The 16,844-nt window shown below is 59.8% G+C and overlaps 1 protein-coding gene across 1 annotated transcript in view; it reads left to right on the forward strand.

Moving 5' to 3' along the window:
• PI4KA (phosphatidylinositol 4-kinase alpha) overlaps positions 1-16,844 on the forward strand; it is a 114,954-nt gene that overhangs the window by 82,391 nt on the left and 15,719 nt on the right. The window contains exons 28-40 of the mRNA XM_044674684.1: positions 159-248; positions 3,239-3,358; positions 4,726-4,818; positions 5,897-6,053; positions 6,138-6,265; positions 7,394-7,552; positions 7,778-7,929; positions 9,005-9,112; positions 10,783-10,910; positions 12,463-12,582; positions 13,192-13,271; positions 15,630-15,823; positions 16,531-16,621. Of these exons, the coding sequence (XP_044530619.1) occupies positions 159-248; positions 3,239-3,358; positions 4,726-4,818; positions 5,897-6,053; positions 6,138-6,265; positions 7,394-7,552; positions 7,778-7,929; positions 9,005-9,112; positions 10,783-10,910; positions 12,463-12,582; positions 13,192-13,271; positions 15,630-15,823; positions 16,531-16,621 (1,620 nt within the window). The remainder of the gene's footprint in view (positions 1-158; positions 249-3,238; positions 3,359-4,725; positions 4,819-5,896; positions 6,054-6,137; positions 6,266-7,393; positions 7,553-7,777; positions 7,930-9,004; positions 9,113-10,782; positions 10,911-12,462; positions 12,583-13,191; positions 13,272-15,629; positions 15,824-16,530; positions 16,622-16,844) is intronic.

Below are 16,844 nucleotides of genomic sequence, written 5' to 3' on the forward strand. Positions count from 1 at the left end.
CCTCCCTTTAGCCTCTGTTTCTCCATTCAGGAAGTGGGGATCCTAAATGGAGCTTGTGGAGTTTAGGGTCCAGGCTTAGTAGAGATACCAAGCTCCCCGCAGCGCCTGGTGGGGCTCAGATGGCTGGGTCAGTTCCTCACACCCAAATCTTCTTTCAGAACATTGTGAAGGACTTTGCTGCCCGCTGCGGGATGATCCTCCAGGAGGCCATGAAGTGGGCCCCGTCGGTCACCAAGTCCCACCTGCAGGTGAGGGGAGTGCGCTGAGCAGAGCCCCAGCTGGCTTGTGGTGAGGCTGGGGAGACCCCCCATTATCCCGGTGCCACAAGGACTTTCGGGAGACCCTCATTTAGGGAAACTCCAAGCTAGCCCTGCCGCCCCAAAGCGGATGAGAGCAGCGGACATCTAGTTGAGCAAATGGGAAAAGAGCTTGAATTCTTCCTCATGAATTTTATTTTTTTCTAGCTCTGTAAAGCATGCATTTGTTAGCTCAGCCCACCCATGAACAAGTGCTCTGTCTGTCTTCCTTTTTTTTCTTTAAACCCTCACCTTATCTCTTAGAATCAATACTGAGTATCGGCTCTAAGGCAGAAGAGTGCTCAAGAATAAGCAGCAAAGTTAAGTGGCTTGTCCAAGGTCACATAGCCAGGAAGTGTCTGAGGTCAGATTGGAATGTGGGATCTCCCAACTCCCGATCTGGCTCTCAATCCAATGTGCCACTTAGCAGACTCTTTCTAGTGGATTTTTTTAACCCCTTCCCTTCTATCTCAGAATTAACGCTGTGTATTGGTTCCAAGGTAGAAGAGTGGTGAGGGCCAGGCTATGGAAGTGAAGTGACTTCCCCAGGGCCACCCAGCTAGTGTCTGAGGCCAGATTTGAACCCAGGACCTCTCAACTCCCACCTGGCTCTCAATCCAGTGAGCCACCCAGCTGCCCCCTTTCCAATATTTTTTAACAGAAATGGTTGTAAAAGTTATTTCTGCTTCTATTACTATATAATCCTAAGATCTTTGTTATTCTTGGTATTAACGTGGTATGTTTATCATTTTCCTGATATTGAACCCTGGTCTTGTACATCTTTGGATTAGAGATATCGGTCCATAGTTTTCTTTCTCTTGGTTTGGCTTTCAGAGCTTTCAACTGGACTCCTTTTCCTGATATTTTCCAAACCATTTATGTGCTGTTGAAGTTCATTGTTCTTTCAGGGCCTTCACTTGTAAGGCCATCCGGTCCTGGGTTTTTCCTTTGCGAGTTCATTTATGGCCTCTTTCTTCCCGAGATTGGGCCATTTGTTTCCTCTGTTTCTTATTCTGTTTATATCGTGTTTTACATCTTGGAAAATATTCATCTGTTTCATTTAGATTGTCAACTTGATTCCTTCCTAATCATCGCTTTTATTGCTCATTTATTAGCGACGAGCTCACCTTTTCGTTTTTGATACTGGTCATTGGGGTTTCTTTTTGAAAATAGCTCATCTATTTTATTATTGTGGTTTTTTCAAAGAAACTCCCATTTCATGATCGCTTTTTTTGCTTTTTGTTATTTATGTTATTACGTTGCTTTTTGTTGTTTGTTCATGTTTTTGATTTTTAAGATTTCTCTCTGGAGCCTGGGGTTGCATTCCCAATTCGTCGACTAGTTCTTTCTCATTTTTATTGATGAAAAGCGTAGATTCTTGTCCTTCCATTTTTTCTTTGAACCCTTCTTCAAGATCCATCCTGCTCTGTTTTGCTTAGATTATATTCCTGGGAGTTTTCTTTTTGAGGTTTCTTTCAGGAGATGACCAGAAGATTCTGTTTCTGCTTTATCCTCTACTTCTAAGAGGCCTCTGGGCAATTTTCTTGAAAGATTTGTTGAAACATAGAATATGATGACCTTCCATTTTTTGATTAAGGTTTTCAGCTGGGTCAGTGTTCTTATATAATCCCTCCGATGTGTTTTTACTAAGAGATACATACCTTCCTTTTTTTTTTTTAAACCCTTAACTTCTGTGTATTGGCTCCTTGGTGGAAGAGTGGTAAGGGTGGGCAATGGGAGTCAAGTGACTTGCCCAGGGTCACACAGCTGGGAAGTGTCTGAGGCCAGATTTGAACCCAGGACCTCCCGTCTCTAGGCCTAACTCTCAATCCACTGAGCTACCCAGCTGCCCCTTCCATTTGTTTTTGTTTCTTCCCATCTCTTAGCTTGCTTTGTAATATTTTGCATCAGAGTCTTTGTCTTCTAAATTTGGTCCACTCTTATTTTTAGGGAATTAGTTTCTTGGCTGTAAGGTTTTACCTTTTATTGAAACCTTTTAATTCTTCTTCCGATCCTTCCTCCTCTAGCTCTCATTTCTTTTCCCAATTTTTCCTCTAGTGCTCACATTTGATTTTTTAAAAAATCTTTTCTTTGGTTAACTCTTGCTTCATCTCTTTGAGAAATTCTAGTTGAACTCGTGTCCAAGCTCTGTTTCCCTTTGAGACATTGCTCGTAGGCTTTTTGCGAGTCATCCTCTTCTTGTGTCATGAGCATTTATCACCACGACAGCTTTTTGTGGCGGGATTCTTCCTACATTTTCTTATTCTTTCAGCCCATTTTCTGACGTCAGACTATGTTAGAGAGAGCCGTTGTCCATTTCTGTAGGTAACGTCCGCCCTGAACTTATGTCTTCTTGTAGTATCAGCATTCTGTTCTAGGAGCACCGGGACCCCTTTGCTTTTGGTGTTGTACATCCTTGCTCCTGGTTGGAGTTTCAGGAGGGAACCGTCCATGGCTGCCCATCACCCTGGAGCAGAAGCTTGGCTTGGCACTGGGAAGCGAGAGACGAGAGCTGCCAGCCCGCCCTCCCCCCATCCTCTGGGCCCTCCGCTTGCCCGGGCGCATAACCCTAACTAACCCTCACTCGGCGGTGCGTGCAGTCGTGCCTGGCCGGACCTTTCTGTCCCTCTGCGCTAACCAGGGCTGGGAAAAGGCTGGGATCATTTTCTCAAATTTCCTGCCCAAGACTGCTCCAACCTCTAGCTCTTTGCAGCCAGGCAGAGCTCCTCTGTCCATCCTCCTGCCACTCGTTCCAGGCCAGCTCACTTGGCCCTCGTCTAACGAGGAGACTGAGGCCCGGGGGGTCAGGAGATGGCCAGAGCCCCCTCCCCGAGGACTGGCCAGATCAGGATTTGAACCTGGGGCCTCAAGTTGCCCTTTAATTTATGAAATGCCGTCATCGCTTTCTCTTTTTAACCAAACAACTTGATTTCCCTTTTTAGGAGTATCTGAATAAGCACCAGAATTGGATGTCGGGCCTGTCCCAGCACACGGGCCTGGCCATGGCCACAGAGAGCATCCTTCACTTTGCTGGCTATAATCGGTGGAACACCACCCTGGGGGTGAGCTCCACTGCCTGTGGGCCAGGCCTGAATTGGGCCTTCTGCAACCTGGAGCCTGGGGAGGGGGGTGAGAGCCCAAAAGGCAGGTGCCCCAAGGAAGCCAGAAGGCCATGCACTAATAGTGGGTACTTATTAAGCACCCGACGTGTGCCAGGCACTGGGCCTCGAGGAGCTCACAGTCCAGCGGGGGAGAGAGCACACTGACCCATGAATGGGAAGGCTTCCTGGAGGAGGCAGGCTGTGCGCTGGGCCTTAATGGAAGCTGGAGGTGGCTGGGGGAGAGCATCTGGGCCCACAGGTGGGACCAAAGGCCTGGGGGTGGGGGCAGGTTGAGAAGATTGGAAGGGGCGGGGGAGGATGGGCTTCGAAGGCCAACCAGAGCGCTTTATGTCTCTGACCCTGGAGTGTATAGAGGGTGACATAGTGAGAGCCGAGAGATGGGCTGGAGGCGGTCAGGCCTTCCGAGGTCCTCGGGGGGGCCAACAGCGAAAGGTCCTAATTCAGAGCCCTCTTGCCCAAAGCCCGAGGTTGGAGGTAACCAGACCCCCCACGGCTCTGCAGCCCGTCAGAAAGAGGCTCTCCCCATTTTACAGAAGGGGAGACGGAGGCACGCAGCAGGCTAGCTAGGCAGTAGCTGTGGCAGGATCTGAACTGTCCTTCCTGCTTCCAGGCCCCGCGCTCTGGTCACTACGTCACACTACTCGGGTATATTAGGGAGCTGCAGTTTGTTTGCCGCAGGGTTCCCCATCCTGGGCTCCCCCATCTTCCCCGGCTGCTCTGAGGGGAGGCCATGTCCTCCAGGGGCTTCCCTCCCTCTTGGTGCTCAAATAGGATCTCGCACGCCTCTACTACAAGGACAGAGAGCCGGGCCTGAGGCTGGTGGGCACAGGGGGTCTTCCCCTCCTAAAGCCCCAGCCTGAGCCCTGGGACAGAGGCCGTGGGCTGAGCACCCCCTTGGAAAGGGAGTTCTCCTCTACCAGGGTGCCAGGCCGAGGGAATACTGTGCCGTGGCTGGGTGGCAGATTGGCAGCTCATTCTCCCCTCCCTGGGGCTGAAGCTGGCCCCCTTCTCATGCCCTCCCTCCTGGGCTAATCCTCCACTCCTTGGCCGCCACGCCAGCCTTCCCTTCTCCCTCCCTGCCTACGGGGCATTGGCAGCTTCGTGCCCTCATGCGGCTGCTGCAGCCTGGCTGGCAGTGAGAGGAGCCCACAGTGCCTCCGGAGGCATTGCCCGTCCCTGCTCCGCCTGCCCTCGGCACAGGGGCTTCCAGCTGGTTCCGAGCAGAGCTCCCGAGGGGATGGCGAGCACCCGGCGGGCTGTGCCCAGACCCTGCCATGCCAGGGTCACATTTCTGATCTCCTCCCCAGCTGACTCAGCTCACGGAGCGGCCTGCGTGTGTGACGAAAGACTATTCCAACTTCATGGCTTCCCTGAATCTGCGCAATCGCTATGCGGGCGAGGTAATGCCCCCTCCCGGACCCACGGGGCGCGGGCCAGCAGGACGGGGCCCTGGAGCCCCAAGGGGCGTCGTGGGCCTGGAGGCAGAGGCCCAGTAGGAGCTGGCGTTTGTACTAGACAAACCGCAGGGATTACGGGGCAGAAGGGCCGTCCCAGCCCTGGCTGTGGTGTAGACAGTCCCGGCCTCAGCGGTGCCCTCACGCAGCCTTTCTGCCCCTTGGTGTGCCTGGAGGGCCATCTCGGGGTCCCAGAGGCCCCTGAGACTGTCCTGCCCTCCAGGCTGCACGGAGTCATTTGGGCCTTGATGGACCAAAGCAGGGATGCCAGGCTTCGTCCCTCATCTCCACACGCTGCTGTCTCTCCCTCTCAGTGGGTGCTCTTGGCCCAGGGCTATCTGATGCCAGTGTCACCTGGTATGGTTGGCATATTTTTTTGCCCAGCAACAGAAGCTGGCCTCAGAGCCCCTGGGGTGTCAGGCACCAGCTGGGCTCTTCTCTGAGAACGTGAGGGTCAGTCCTTCCTGAGGAGACACAGGCGGGCACCCACAGCCATGGGGGTGAGGAGCGTGGGCACCCCAGAGAGGCCGAGGGCTGGCAGAGAAGCCTTGGAGCAGGCGCCCAACAGCCTCTGGCTTCTCTGGTATTCTCTTGGCCTGCTGCCAGCCAGGCCCATTGGCAGAGTCCTAGCTTTGTGACTTGTGCCCTTTGGGCCTGAGTGCCCTGTGGGGCTCCCTCTGGCATGCCGTGCCATCTGGTGCCATCTGGTCCCCTGGCTCACAGATGGTACGAATGCTTAGAACAAGGTCTGCTCTCGGGCACCCTCCCTGCGGGCGGGCCATCATGTGGCCCAGCAGGCTCTCCAGCTCCAGAACTGAACCCCACACTTAGGGTGGCAGCACAGGCAGCGCCCGCCCTCGTAGGGCACCGTGAGATTTACCCAGACCGTCCAGTCATTCTCTCACCAAAGCCTCCCACTGTCCCCCCCTACCCTGCGGAGCAAAGACCGAAAGACCGAGGCTGGGGGGAGGCTGGGGGGAGGCTCACCCCTGGCGGCCTCCTGACCGTGCCCGTCTGCTCGCAGGTCTACGGCATGATCCAGTTCTCCGACAGCACCGGCCACACGTCCGACCTCAAGAAGCTCATGATCCAGCAGCTGACCACGGCCCTGGACTCGCAGGAGCCCAAGGCCTACACGCAGGCCATGTTCAAGCTGACGGCCATGCTCATCAGCCTGCCAGGTAGCGCCGGGCAGCGGCCCACGGGGAGCCTCGGGGGCCCCCGGGCCGCCCTCACCGGCTTCTCGTCTGACCCTCCCCTTCTAGAGTGCGACCCCCAGCTGCTGCACCACCTGTGCTGGGGCCCCCTGCGCATGTTCAACGAGCAGGGCATTGAGACGGCCATCGCCTGCTGGGAGTGGCTGCTGGCCAGCAAGAACGGCGTGGAAGTGCCGGTAAGGGCTCGGCGTCTACACTGGCGTCGACTGTCTGTGCGTCAGTATCTGTCTGGGGCTACAGCTGCGTCTACACTGGCGTCGACTTTCTATCTGTGTGTCAGTATCTGTCTGGGGCTACAGCTGCGTCTACACTGGCGTCGACTTTCTGTCTGTGCGTCTTTGTGTCTCCGTCTGTCTGTATCTGGCTCTACAGCCGCATCTACACTTACGCCAAGTTTTGGTCTGAGCGTCTGTGTCTGTATCTACAACTAGACGTCTACACCTGTGTACGCCGGTGTCTGCGTGGCTTTGTCTGTATCTCTGTCTCTCTGTCTACACCCGTGTTGATGTCTCCACCTACATCTATGTCAGCGTTTGAATCGGCCTCAGTACGTGTCTACACGGTCCCCGGTGTAGCAGTGTCGGCCGTGGGCACCCCCGGATCGGGGGCAGCAGGCCCGGCCCTGGGCCCCGAGGGGAGGCCTCCCCGTGTGTGCCCTGGCGCCGTGAGGAGCGCCGCCGCCTCGGTGCCGGCCATTCCCGGTCGCCCCTGCGGCGCGCTCTGCTGCCTTCTTTCGGGCACCAGCCCTTCGACACGCCTTTTCCTGCATGACTCCGGATTAAAAATCTCCGCTTGGCAGAGCGGCCCCTCGATTGCCAAGCTGTGGGCCCTGCCGCCCCCTGGCCAGGCGGAGCCTTTTTCTCTTTCCGGGCTCGGCACCCAGAACTGGACGCTTGGCTCCAGCCCCCTCCCCCTCCACGCCCTGCTCGGCCACTCTCCAGGAGGGTGCAGGGTTGTGCTGCGCTTTGTGGGTAATGAGCTCCCCGTCAGTGGGGATATCGTGCAAAAGAAGCAGTACGGCCTGCCCGGGACCTCCAGGGTTCTGGGGTTCAGCGGAGCCCTGGTTCCAGCTTCCAGCGCCTCCAAGCGGAGACTTGGATGTCACCAGGGCGGGGGGGCAGGCAGCGCCGCACAGCTGTTGAGGTGGGATTTGCATTCCGAGCTTTCTGCCCCCAAAGCCTGGGCTCTGTGTGCCGCCTCTCCAGAAGGGCATCGCTGAGGGGCAGCCTGGAGCTGGCCCGGATCTCCTGGGTAGGGGCTCCCCCCGGGCTGTGAAGGACTGAGCAGCCGCCTTGTGTGTCTAGTTCATGCGGGAGATGGCCGGTGCCTGGCAGATGACGGTGGAGCAGAAGTTCGGCCTCTTCTCCGCGGAGACGAAGGAGGCGGACCCCATGGCGGCCTCGGAGGCGAGCCAGCCGAAGCCGTGCCCCCCCGAGGTGACCCCCCACTACATCTGGATCGACGTGAGTGCCGCCCCTCCCCAGCCCCGCTCCTAAGCTTGCAGGCCGCCAGGGACGTGAGGCTCAGACGCACGCGGGATCACAGGGGAGGGGAGGGGGCTTCGGGGACTTGGGACCCCCGCAAGGGATCAGGGGAGCAGCCGAGGCAAACGTGAGGGGGTGGGGAAGGCCAGAGCGGGTCTAGGGAGGGAGGGGGGCCCTGAGTGGCCGGCCTGTGTCTGCCCACAGTTCCTGGTGCAGAGGTTTGAGATCGCCAAATACTGCAGCTCGGACCAAGTGGAGATCTTCTCCAGCCTCCTGCAGCGCTCCATGTCGCTGAACATCGGGGGCACCAAGGGCAGCATGAACCGGCACGTGGCGGCCATCGGCCCCCGCTTCAAGTGAGCCTCTGCGGGGTGGGGGGCTCGGGCCCGAGGGAGCAGGGACGGCTGGTGAGCCCCGCGCCTCCCCCAAACCAGACTCCAGGCTCAGCCTGTCCCCCCGCAGGCCCGCAGGGCCCGGACGCCGGTGGGGTTCTGGGGTGGCTCAGGCAGGCAGGCCCTGCGGGCTTTGGCATCGCCTTCCCTCGGCACAGAGACCCGGGGAGGGCCAAAAGCGCCGTGCCAGGGCGCCTCTGCGACGGAGGAAGGACGCGTTCCCCCAGCCCTGTCCGTGTCCCTCAGAAGTCCAGGCTGTAGGTCCTGGCATGGCCGTTCTGCAGATGAGACAACCGAGGCCGGGCAGAACAAAGGACTGCGTGACCTACAGGCTGCCGCCCTCTGAAAGCCCTTTCCAGCTCCTGATCACCGACACGGGCGTCTGTGGGCAGGGGCGGGCGAGGGGGCGGGCGAGGGTCCGGCCTCAGCCGGGAGCACTCCTGTAGGGCCTTCCCGGGTCGAGTGAAGGCAGGCCCTCCTCTGCTAGTGAAAGGAGCCTGCCCTGGCCACTTCCGTCCGGCCATTCTCTTCCGGGATGGTGGCCCCTTCCTGAAGCCCAGCCCTAGGGCCATGCGGGCACACTGAGACTCCTCCAGAGCCTGCCTCGAGGCAGTGACTTCCCGGAGGAGCCCAGGCCGTCCAGGAGGTATCAAGCAGGCACCCCTCGGCCCAGCCTTCCTAAGGTAGGCCTGGCTGCCCTGGCACGAGCCGCGCGCCCCGTGGGGCCTGGGGCCAGGCAGAGCTGGCGGCGACCCGAATCCCGGTCATTCCTCGCCGCCACAGGCGCACCCGGGGGGCTGCCCGAGGCCCGTCGAGAGCAGTTCTTGCTACCAGTCTGTGGTTGTGACGGCCGGGCCAAGGCTCGGGGACGGGCTTCCTCGGGGCCCGGGCCCTGGGCCGGGTGGTCCGCTGCCCTCCCCGGAAGGCCAGGTCCTGCCTCGCCGGTGTGTGCTGCCTCCCCGTAGCTCCTGGCAGGGCGAGCCTCTGGGTCACGGCGCCCTTGCCCTGACCGCATGCCCCCGTGGCCTGCCCCCTCTAGGCTGCTGACGCTCGGACTGTCCCTGCTGCACGCCGACGTGGTCCCCAACGCCACCATCCGCAACGTCCTTCGTGAAAAGGTCTATTCGACGGCCTTCGACTACTTCAGGTACTCGTCATCCTGTCCCTGCCCGGGCTCTGTGGGGACCCCGTACCTGCGGCCTCTCCTCCTCCTGGACTCGGCGCTCAGAGCTCGGGGAGGCCGGGCAGCGATGCCTTGGGCCTGAGGCTGGGCAGTTCCCTTGGCTCCCCTCATCGCAGGGACCGACGCTGCCTCGGCGGCTTCTTCCCTAAAAGAATGAAGGCGCTCGGTCCTTCCGCGGGGCCGAGGGCCCACCATCCTGGGGCCAGCCTTGGGCAAAGGAGCCCGGGCACCGTGCCCCGGGCACAGGTGGGGACCCCATCCCTGTCGAGGGGACCAGCCACTGCCTCCTCCCTGGGGGCGCTGTGGGAGGACCCTGGAGCCCACCCAGCTCGGCCCGACGCCCGCCCCAGCAGGGGCCCCAGCTGGCGTGGTGGTCAGCATCCGGAAGCTCCGATGTCGTGCCCAGCGTGTGAGCCTGCGGTGCGCCCGGCCTTGGCGTGCCTGCCAGGCCTTCTCTTTCATTCCTTCATTCCTCCACTCATCCACAAGGTTGCCCTGCGTCGTTGGCTGGCATGTGTCCGAAGCATAATTAGAACCCGGTTCCCCCCCACAGGCCTTTGTGACCTTGGTGGACACTGAGGTGACGTTTCCAAAGGTTCTCTGCCAGCTTTGGGTCACTCTGGGCCATGAGGTGGCACCAGAACACAGTGAACATGGTAGAAATGTCTCTGACTCCAAAGCATGAAAGGGTCACAGCCGCAGGGAGTGGACGTGGGGGAGAGGGCCGAGTTTGAGTCCTGCCTCTGAGCTGGCTGAGCAGGGACCAGGCTGCCACCTTTCTGCCCCTCAGTAGCCTCATCCATAAAATGGGCATTTTGCTGTGAGGCCATACAGCGTGGGCAAAGCTTTGAGTGCCCCATCCGTGCTGCTGTCGGTGACCAGCAGCCCCGGGAAGTCCTGCCCACCTCGTAAGCTGCCAGGCTGTCCCCCACCCCAGGAAACTCCAGTGGCTCCCTTTCACCCCCAACAGTGGGTACCAGATGCTTGGCATTCGAAGCCCTTGATCACCTGGCCCCCTCCTCCCTTTCCAGTCTTAATAATAGTAACCATATCTGACATTTATAGAGCACCTTCTCTGTGCCAGGCATTCTACTAGGTGCTAGCTAGGAGCTATTATTCCCATTTACAGATGAGGAAACTGAGGCACACAGATGAAGTGATTTGTCTGGAGTCCCTCAGCTAGTAAGAATGGGGCTGGACTTGAACTTGGGTGTTTGCCTCGATGTCCTGCCCTCTTTCCACCGTGTGTCCCAGCCGCCCATACTGAGATCTCCCTCCTCATCCTCTGATTCCGTGCCCCCACCTTCATCTCCCGCCTGAGGATGTGTTCTCAGCTGCCCCCGTGTTCCAGCCACCGGCCAGGCTGGCTTTCTGGGGCTTCTAGCTCAAATGCTTCCTCCTCCAGGAAGCCCTCCCTCTGTCGATTATTTCCTGTTTATCCTGGGCAAAGCTTGCTTGGTGTGACCGTTTGCTCGTCTCCCCTGTCAGGTGGCGAGTTCCTCGAGGGCAGCTCCCAGAGCCTGGCACACCGTGGGCGCTTGATAGACGTTGACCGTCCCTGGGCTAGGGGAGACCTCAGGCTGCCTTGACTCGTTGGGCCTTGAACCCCTTTTTTTCTCTTGCATTGTTTTCAGCTGTCCCCCAAAGTTCCCCACCCAAGGAGGAAAGCAGCTACGGGAGGACATCAGCATCATGATCAAGTTCTGGACCGCCATGTTCTCCGATAAGAAGTACCTCACGGCCAGCCAGCTCGTCCCCCCAGGTGAGTGGCCTGGGCCGGGGAGGGCGAGGGGGCCACTGCACCGCCCACCCTCTCCTCCTCTTGGGAGCCCCCCGACTCCTGCTTCACAGACACGGAACAGATGTGACTCGGCCCTTCAGGGGAGAAGGGGGGCTCCGGGCTCACGTCGCACAGACGGCGGCGCCGGGCACCGCGTATGGCCCATCTGGATAGCCAGGGAAGAGGGAGAGCCGAGGACCCCCCCGTGCCAAGGGCCAGCAGCCCGACCCTCCTGGCGTCCCTCACATGGAGTGACTAAGGAAGGCGTCTTCAGGAGCAGCCAGGGGACTGCGGAGAGAGTGCTGGTCCTGTCTGTGGGACCCCGGGGGGGCCTGGCCCTCACGGCTCTTCTGCCTTGGAAGTGACCCAGTCTGGATTCTCAGGCAGGTCAGGGTCTCCTGAGAGAGACACCGGAGTCCAAGGAGTCTCGCAGGAGGATTCTGTTCCTCCCGGGCAGGCCTGAGGCTCCCCGAGGCTTTGTTGTCAGAGCCAACTTGAGGGGCCTCTAGTCCACCCCGAGGGGGCCCCGGGAGCCCCCATGTCAGCCGCAGCACAGACGAGGAAGAGTCCATTGCCGAGGAGGGCGCTCGCTCAGCCAGTCCCCGAGGTGCCAGGGACCAAGAGGCATCGGATCCCTCCTTCTGACCAGCTCCCCCTTCTGGAGCGTTTCTTGCACGGGGATCTCGTAGCCTCCTCTTGAATGAATAGCTAGAGGGAGCCGGGGCCCACTGCCTGCCCTCACGGCGGGGGACGCCTGGCCGTGCCTCCTGGGCAGAGGCAGGACGACAAAGCCCACTGCCTGGCAGCGGGCCTGTCCGTGCCCTGGCCCCAGAGGGATCTGCTTCTAGAGGCCCTCGTGGCTCTGGGCACATCTCCCAGCCAGCCCGTTGAGCTCTGGGCAAGGCAAGTGTGCTGAATGCCAGGAGAGCCCACATGGCATCAGCTCTTTTGCCAGGGAAATCACCACCTAGCCAGGGAGAGAGGCTGTAGCTAGTGAGAGACGAGAATTTGATGAGCCAGTTGTGAGGTTGGAAGGGAAGGACCTTTGTTGACAAAGTGAGTCTGGGAAGGCTTCCAGGAGGAGGTAGAATTCTATCTGGACTGTAGAGCGTAAGGAGCTCACCAGGCACATACAGAGGCCTAGAGGGGCCAGCCGTAGCGTGCAGGGGCAGCGCCAGGGGGCGTAGGCCGAGAGGCGGCCAGGCAGCAGAGACCAGGGTGGTCGGGCAGAGAGGGGCCTCCTTGGCTCCAAGAAGCGCGACGTCCACGTCGGTCCTCAGAAAGACACCGGAGAGCTTAGGAAAGCTAACTTTGGAGTGGGGGAGAGCGTGGAGAGGCCAAGAGGTCCCAGCATGCTGGCGAGGCCGGAGGGGGAGGCCTGGGCGGGCTCGGCCTGCGGCGCCAGCCTGAGGAATGAGCGGCGGCGGCGGCCTCGGGCCCAGCCCGTCCTCCCTTCGGGCCAGCTCGGTCCCTAACGCCTTGTGCTTTTTCTCGAGTGGCTCAGCTTTAGGGTCCACGTTATGTTTGACTGTAGATAACCAAGACACTCGGAGCAACCTGGACATAACCGTTGGCTCTCGACAGCAGGCCACCCAGGGCTGGATCAATACTTACCCACTGTCCAGCGGCATGTCGACCATCTCCAAGAAATCAGGTCATCTAGTTCTTTGTTATTCACCTGCCTTGTCTTTCCCTCTCGGGGCTGCCACGCGTCCTCGGCACAACTGCCGACGTGTCTGGCGCCCGGCCCGAGGCCCCGCTTGAAATCGCTGCGCCATCGTCATCGTCAGCCGTCAGCACCTCCATACCATCGTGCTCGTCATAGCTCGTGGCCGAAGCACTGGGCCGTGCTGTGGGACAGGGAGGGCCGGGAGCCTTAGGCCTAGGCCCCGAGGAAGAGCCCCTGCTCCCAGAGGAGAGGGGCAGGCCTGACCCATGGCCCAGCAGCCAGAGGGTAGCAGAGCCGAGACTCAGACACGGGCTTCCGTTCCGCAGACGTCTGGGGGAGCCGACGGCCCGTGAGGCCCAGGTCTCGGCATCGAAGCATGGGTCCAGCCTGACCCTGCTCTCAGTTTAGAGGCCGTCCAGTCGTGCAAGTGCTCCCGGGATGAGGAAGACTGGCACAGGTGCCCGTGTGGCTCTCCCAGAGCCCGCTGAGGCTGGCTGGGTGGCGCCACGAGTACTCGGGCCGCTCTCAGCCCTGGTGACTGGGAACTAGAAGAGACGGACGCGCTCACTGTTTCTTTCTCTCTTTCCTCTCAAGGAATGTCCAAAAAAACCAACCGAGGCTCCCAGCTCCACAAGTACTACATGAAGCGGAGAACGCTGCTGCTGTCCCTTCTGGTGAGTGGGTCAGGGCCTCTGGTGGGTGCCCGAGCCACTGCCTTCACTCAGGGTCTCCTCGAAGTCCCAACAGACTCTCAAGCCTTCCTCCTCATGGCCTGGGTTCTTGAAGACCCATCGGGCCATGCCCGAGAGCCGAGGGCCCAGGCACTGGATGCAGAGCCTCAGCTGCAGGCAACTGGCCACTTGGGGAGTCGTTGTGGCCAGAGCAACTCACGACCCAAAGGCGAATGGAGATGGTGCTCAGCCCGGGGGGGCTCCTTCCACTCCTGGGGTGAGGGGCAACCCTGACCTTAGCAGATGAGGGCCTGCCTCAAGATGTGCTCCTGGACGACTGACATTCCAGCCATGAATGGAACCTGCAGTCATCAGCAAACACTTGACCTGCTTGTCCAGAAGAGCCTGGACCCACCTGCCAAGGCTCTGGACTCGCCCACAACGTTACAGAGAAGTCAGTCAGGGGGCAGGAGGGTGCCAGCTGGGGAAGCGCCCAGCCAAGGCCCAGTTAGAAGAGCCGTGAGGGCCTTGGTGACGACCCTGGAGGTGGGTGAAGTGTATGCAGCAGACAGGAGGTGCTGTTTACCAGGACTCTCAGGAAATTCCCTCTTATTGGCGCCCTCAGCCGAGCCCAAGCCTCCTTTCAGGACTTGTCTGTCCTCCTCAGAGAATTTTATAAGGGACTCTCTCGGCAACGAGGACAGCGGGACCACCTTCGTGCTCTTTACTTCCTGCTTCTGCGTGGCCAGTCAGTCACTTATTAATGCCTGTGATGTGCCAGGCACTGCGCTAAGCCTGGGGCACCAACGCCAGCACTAAGAGGGCTAGTCCCTGCCCCGTGGAGCTTCCATTCTCACGGGGAAGTCAGCCCAGAAAAGGGAGCTGAAAGCAGAGGGCAGGGGCCGGCTCCCAGAGAAAGGCCCACTTCCTGCAAGAAGCAGCTTTTCCCAAGTTAGGGCCTCCCTCTCTCCTGGTCAAGTGCACTTACTTGTCTTCTTGTCTCCCCCATTAGATTGGCAGCTCCCAGAGGGCAGGGCCTGGGGTTTCCTTTGTCTCCTTCGCCCATAACCCAGGGCCTGCCACAGTGAGGTTTCACTGACTCACCTCACTGCCCACCCACTGGTCTCTGCTCACCCAGCCGTCCCCAGCTTGGGCCCCCATTGCTGTTATGTGGCCCAATTCTCCTGCCTCAAGTTTTAGCCTAGGCCAAACCCTCCTCTCGACTGCCCAGGGCTCTTAAACCCAAAGCATAAGTTCAGCCATTCCCTCCCTCATTCCCTCCCTCCTTCCCTTCTCTTTGGCCCTAACTCTCCTCTGCCACTTTGGGCCTTTCATCCCTTTCCAGGCACTACCCTTAACTCTCTCACTCTGGCAGCGCCCCGGGCCTAGTATGCTCCCGCCCTGAAGTCTCCCCTTCTCCAGCTGCTCGTGCCTTCTTCCCTGATGGCCTCGTAGGGGCCTTGCTCTTTGTCTGCTGTCTGCCTCCGAGTGCCTGGCACCAAGGTGCATTGATGCGCATTAGATGGCTGACAAAGCCAGCCAGGAGCCATCTGGTCAGCATGTCCATGTGTGGTGGTCCCCTTGGCCTGACCCGTTTCGTGTCTTTCAATGACTCGGGGCTGATTGGCTGAAGCCCGCCACCACACAGAACCCGTCTGAGCCTCCACACAGGAGAGTGTCAGTTGTCCAGACGGTGATGGGCGGGTGGTGGCCGCCTTGACCAGTTTGTGCCAGCGGGTCAGGAGGGAATCGGCGCCCTTGGAGCCCAGCCCCTTGTTTGATAAACAGAGAGCCTGGCCATGAAGGCACTTGTCTGGGGTCACCCAACGCCCAAGGACCCAAAGCAGGATTTCAGCTGAAGCCTCCCCCCTCCACGCCCAGCCTCTGCTCACTGTGCCACCCACCTGTCTGCCCAGCTATTTGAAAGACCTTAAATGTGCCCCAGAACCCAAAGCCTCTCTCTGTGCTACCAAGATGAAAGAACGAAAGTTGAGGGTCCTCCCGTGGGCAGTGCTTGGGCCCAAATCGATCACCAGGAAAGAGCAGAGCAGCCTGCTTGGGCGTAGCAGTGAGTGGTGGGCCCTGAGCCCGCCGATGTCCTCGTGGCTGGCCAGCACAAGCAGCACCATGGGGACAGGCCCAGAGGCCGCCATCCCCGTCCTTACACGCATGCCTGCACCACGAGTGCCCAAAAGCCCTTGGAGAGTGGAGGTGAGCCTGAGGAGAGCAGGGCAGGGGCCGAGCACTGATCCCAGCCTCCTCCTCTATAGGATGGAGCTTCTGCTCCTGTGCCAGGCAGCCTGCCAGGCTCTGCCCGTGAGACCCCAGAGATGGGCTTCACCTCGTTCTTGACTCTTTCAGGCCACCGAGCTCGAGCGTCTGATCACGTGGTACAACCCCCTGTCGGCCCCCGAGTTGGAGCTGGACCAGACTGGGGAGAGCAGCGTGGCCAACTGGAAGTCCAAATACATCAGCATGAGCGAAAAGCAATGGAAGGACAACGTGAATCTGGCCTGGAGCATCTCCCCGTACCTGGCTGTGCAGCTGCCTGCCAGGTGGGCCGAGGGCCGGGCTGGGGTTGGTCATGCCGCTCACCCTCAGGCCATCCTGGGGCCAGAGGGCTTCTGCTCACCCCTCGGCTCTCTTCTGCCATCAGAGGAGGCTCCACGGAATGGCGTTTGTGCCAGGCCTCAAAGGAGAGCCGTAGGAAGAGACAGGAAGTTCCAGGGCCAGGAGGACTAAGTCAGGAAGAAGCCTGGCAGTCTGTCCCTGTCGGTGCAGCCTAGGGAGGCGGGGGTAGCCGGCGAGCTGCCCACTCAGAGCCAGGAGAACTTGCTGGCCCAGAAGCTCTAGTCTAGGCAGCTCTCTGAGACTCGGGGGAGGAGCAAGAAGGAGCTGGCCTGCCCTGGCGGGGTGGGGATGGCAGGCGCAGACCCTACCCCGATCCTTGGCCAGAGGAGAGGGCCAGTCAGAGACCCCGGGTTTGTGGAAGCGGTCTCTGCCTTCCCGGGGCCCCCAGAGGACATGCAGGGTAAGGCCTCCCTCAAATAAGGCCACACAACTGACCCAGGCCCGTGCTGGGCCCCGTCCCAGGAGGAGCCCCGAGAAGGCTTTGGGTAGGAGGGCCCGGCAGGCTCCGAGGCCAGGACTGGCCCGTAGCTGCCAAGGCTGCCGCTTTAGGCCGCAAGAATTCAGTGGTGACTTTGCCTGCTGGTGTCTGGAGGCCCGTGTCCATTAGAGCTCCTCCGTCCATTTGTGGCAGATTTAAGAACACAGAAGCCATCGGGACTGAGGTGACCCGGCTGGTGCGGCTGGACCCGGGTGCTGTGAGCACCATTCCTGAAGCCATCAAGGTAGCAGCCTCCCCACTCCCTCCCCACTCTCGAGCCTTGACCGTGAGAGCAGGGGGGCCGGGCCTGCGGCAGGCTGCTCTGTCTCCATCGGCCCCCCTGCTTGCTGGGTTGGCCCGAATGGATCCATTTTGGTCTCCATTCAGTACTAAAATGGATCGCTGCGGGCTCCAAGGGGTCTTTGTGGAGCTCCCGGTGTGCTGGGCCGCCTCCCCTCCTCTTCTGG

Source organism: Gracilinanus agilis, chromosome 1, assembly GCF_016433145.1.
Source record: "Gracilinanus agilis isolate LMUSP501 chromosome 1, AgileGrace, whole genome shotgun sequence".
NCBI classification, from domain to species: Eukaryota; Metazoa; Chordata; class Mammalia; order Didelphimorphia; family Didelphidae; genus Gracilinanus; species Gracilinanus agilis.